Below are 4,447 nucleotides of genomic sequence, written 5' to 3' on the forward strand. Positions count from 1 at the left end.
TATGTTAAAGCTTGGATACAAGAATACAAATTAAAAATATAGCATTTTTCATTTTCCTGTAGACTATGATATACATTGTAATAACATTGATTGACATACTATATACAGTATGTAATGGATGCAGTGACTGTCTTCTGTTTTTATGAAGAATGTTTACTCATTCAAGGAACTTTAAAGAATATGCACAAAATACGGTATTGCTAAGCAGTGTTCAACAAAATGCATATTCATCTGGATTATGTCAAGAAATAAAGACGTGTGTTTTAATATTAAGTATAAAATGTGAAAACGTCTCACTTCAGGGTCTTCAGTGAACAATTCAGATTCTTCAGGCCACTACACAGTTCCTTGATCCCAGCATCTCCAATGCAGTTGCCACTGAGATCCAGTTTTCTGAGATTTGATGATTGCTTGCAGAGCACAGAGGCTAGTGTTGAGCAGCTCTGTGCAGTGAGCCCACAGCTATCAACCCTGAAGGGGAAAACAGCAACCAATGGCTATAAGCCCTAATAAAAAAGGATGTACTGCATAGTAGTGCTATGCCAAATGAAATTAACATAATGATTTGTTAAACCAGTCAGTTGTCCACTTTGTACTTACAGAGTTGTGTGGGATTCCTCTACTACTGGCGCCAACCTCAGGAGAGCTTCATCAGATCTGACGTACTTCTTCAAGTCAAACACGTCCAGATTCTGGTCTGATGTCAGCAGCACAAACACTAGAGCTGACCACTGGCCGTGTGAGAGCTTTGCTTCAGAAAGTGTCTCTGCATCCAGGTAGCTCTGGATCTCCTCCACTAAGGAGTGGTCATTGAGTTCATTCAAGCAGTGGAAGAGGTTGATCATTCTATCAGATGAGGAAACATCCAATATCTTCTCTTTAATGTACCTGATTGTTTTGTCATTGTCCATCTGCCATTTCTTCAGTTGGCCTTGATGGCCAGCTTGGCCAAGAGCTGCCCTCATCTTCTCCATAATGCCCATCTGTCCTCTATTGATCAGACCATGCAGGAGAGACTGGTTTGACTCCAGAGAAAGGCCAAGCAGGAAACGGAGGAAGAGGTCAAAGCGCCCATCTTCATAAGCAAAAGCTTTGTCCACGGCACTCTTATGCAAGATGATCATGGAGTCTGCCTTTTGAGGGACTGTTGATAGTATGTCTTTCCTTCTAAATGCCATCTTCAGAAATGCATACAGAGCAGCGAGATACTCCTGGATGCTGAGATGCACAAAGGAGAACACTGTCCCATGAAAGATCCCTGATTCTTCTCGGAAGATCTGGGTGCATACACCTGAGTACACTGTTGCATCTTTGACATCAATGCCACAGTCCCTGAGGTCCTCTTCGTAGAATATCAGATTTCCTTTCTCTAACTGTTTGTAGGCTAGCTTTCCCAGATTTAGGATCAGCTTATGGTTCCATTGGGGCTCAGGGTCAGGCACATCGTCATATTTAGTATTTTTCTGTCTGGTTTGAAAAATAAGGAAATATGTGTACATTTCTGTCAAAGTCTTTGGAATCTGTGTGTGTCCTAAGAGACAAATCATCTCAAGAACAGTAGCAGCAATCCAACAGAATACAGGCATGTAGCACATAATGTGGAGGCTCCTTGTTGACTTAATGTGGGAAATGATTCTTCTTGCAAGACTCTCATCGTTGATCCTCTTCCTGAAGTACTCTTCCTTTTGGAAGTCATTGAAGCCTTGCACTTCTGTCACCAGGTCAACATGCTCAGGAGGAATTTGACTGGCTGCCGCTGGTCGAGAGGTTATCCAGATGAGAGCAGAGGGGAACAGATTACCCTTGATGAGATTAGTCAAGAGTACATCCATTGATTTGACGACTGTTATGTCACTCAAGCTTTCATTTGTATGAAAGTTTAGCTGGAGCCGACACTCATCCAGACCATCAAAGACAAACAACACTTTAAATTTATGCTGGATGTCAACGGATAGTTTTTTAAGATCTGGAAAGAAGCCATAAAGAAGATCCATCAAAGAGAACTTCTTGTCTCTCATTAGATTGAGCTCCCTAAAGCACAGTGGGAAGATGAACTTGATCTCTTGGTTGTCATTTCCCTCAGCCCAATCCAGGATGTACTTGTGCACAGAGATAGTTTTGCCAATGCCAGCCACCCCCTTTGTGAGAACTCTTCTGTTTGGTTTGTCCTGATCAGGAGAGGGTTTAAAGATGTCTGCACATTTGATTGGTTTGTCCTGCCCAGCTAGACTCTTGGACTTGAATTCAATCTGTCTGACTTCATGCTCTTCATTTACTTTTCCCCTTCCCCCCTCAGTGATGTAGAGATCTGTGTAGATATTGTCTAGCAGAACAGAGCTTCCATGTTTGGCTATTCCTTCCAACACATTCTGGTACTTGTTCTTGAGATTTCTTTTCAGGTCATTCAGACAACCCAAGTTCGACTCATCTATTTAAAAACAAAAAAAAGGAAACACAAAAGTTGTTTTTAGACCAGAAAAAGTAATAAATAGTGACATGAAATGAAAAACAAATGATACACTGCAACTGAATTATTTGACAGCTACTTATTGTTATTGTCAACAATAACAATCAGAGATGGCAACCTGCCCCCTTTCCAAGGCCAACACTAGATGTACAGGTACGCGATTGAAGAGAAAGTGTAGCATAGACATGCACAGTATACTTCTCTATGGTGTATGGTACTCTCACCATGGGACAGACGGACAGACAGACACATCAGAAAGGCCCACAGACAGGGATTTGCCATATTTTATATTTTTTTAATATTTTGTATTTTACTTCACCAAGCACTCAAAAAATGCTATGCTATTTAAAGAAGATGCTCTATGCCGAGGGTCAGTGGACTCCGGTCCGGATCCGGACTCTGTGACGATTCTGTGATATTTTTGTGGCTTTTATTCTGAAAGACAAGTCATGCCTATTGACAGTGTGTGCTGTTTCTGAGACAAACTTCAGTCATTTGAGCCAATCAAATCTTAAATCAATCACTGGCACTGCCTCTCATTTGCTACGTTGCTGAATCTGACCACCAGCACATTGAGGGGCGCCGGCGACGATCAGAGAAGATTGAATCGTCTCGCGAGTAAACTGAAGCAGCGCTAACACAGCAATACAGCCCCATGCCTTCGACTAAAATAACTTCAGTGGTCGCTGCCATTGTGCCTGAAAGGCAGAGCTGGAGGCCAGGCAGTTCTGGCCTGAAGCAGTTTCATCCTGAAATAGCCGTAGCAATCCCTAGGCTACCAGTTTGACTTGCTGTCTGTTGCTTACTAAAAGTTAAAAAAAGCTTTTTCTTTCAAATCTTTTTTTTTTGTTTAAGGGGAATTGAAAATGTAGAAGAGATACAGAAAAACACAAGATGTTTGCACCATCTTTCCAGCACATTTGATTGGATGTCACGACACCGTGACTCCGCTGTTTCCTCCACAACACATCTTGTAATTTCTTTGTGAAAAAACACGCCCGTGGCATTTCAATCTGACACCGTCCGCACCAATAATGCAGTATTATCTGCATGCCGATTGGATTTCGTTTCATTCCGAGGTGTAATTTGTAAAATATTTGGACAATAAAGTTGTGGTTACTCCCAGAAAATCGTCTGTTGAAGTGTCATATCCCCAAAAAAAATGTGCGCGGATTTCATTACATAGCCTAGTGGTATTCACGCTTGCATCCCAATGGGAAAACAGAAGCCACGCCGGTTCGAATCCACATGGTTGCAGTGCCACAATTTTGGAAATATCTGGCAGAAATAGATAATTTATGTTGTGCATTACCAACACACACGTGCAGCCAAGGGAAAATGTGCTACACTGTAGGGTCCAAAACATGATTTCACGAGTTGTTGTCAACATGCTGCACACTGGTTTCGAACCCGTGTGGCTCGCGTCTTCCCATTGATAGGCAAGCGTAAATACCCCTAGGCTATGAAACGAAATTCGCACCAAAAAAATGTAAGTACTTGACACGTACGCCAGTGCATTTCCGGGAGTAACCAATACTTTCTTATCTAAATATTTCACAAATTACACATCAAAATGAGACGCAATTCAATCGGTATACAGCTTAAAGTATATTATTAATGTGGGATTCATCAGATTCCAAGGATATGACGTTTGTTTTTCACGAACAAATGACATGACGTGAATTTGTGTTCTGAACACTCTCGCAGCTGTATCATCACTTTGTGTGCATGTCGATTGATTTTCATCGCTTTTGCACCACAGGATTAAAAGATATTGACACATTTGTTGTCAAATATGTACTACAAGTTTAGCTAATGGGTGGAGTCACACTCTGAAGTAGACTAGCGCTGTGTGTTACTTGGGGTGGCTGAGGTGATGTCTGGACTCAATGGATCTACTCCAGCTGTACTTCAACTTCACTGTCGAGATACGGATAGGAGGCGCCTCACTTTCAAAGTCACCACTACTTCAGAGTGCAC

General features: G+C 41.8%; 1 protein-coding gene across 1 annotated transcript; it reads right to left on the minus strand.

The window, feature by feature from the left end:
• Nucleotides 1-293: 293 nt before the first annotated feature.
• On the minus strand, nucleotides 294-2,428 carry LOC134444724 (protein NLRC3-like; the record flags this gene model as incomplete). The annotated part of the gene is made up of 2 exons (XM_063193946.1): nucleotides 294-471; nucleotides 601-2,428. Coding segments are annotated over 2 exons (2,006 nt in total), but the record flags the coding sequence as incomplete, so codon positions are not given.
• Between the last annotated feature and the right edge of the window lie 2,019 nt (nucleotides 2,429-4,447).

The sequence above is a fragment of the Engraulis encrasicolus genome, unplaced genomic scaffold (genome assembly GCF_034702125.1).
Source record: "Engraulis encrasicolus isolate BLACKSEA-1 unplaced genomic scaffold, IST_EnEncr_1.0 scaffold_695_np1212, whole genome shotgun sequence".
NCBI lineage: Eukaryota > Metazoa > Chordata > Actinopteri > Clupeiformes > Engraulidae > Engraulis > Engraulis encrasicolus.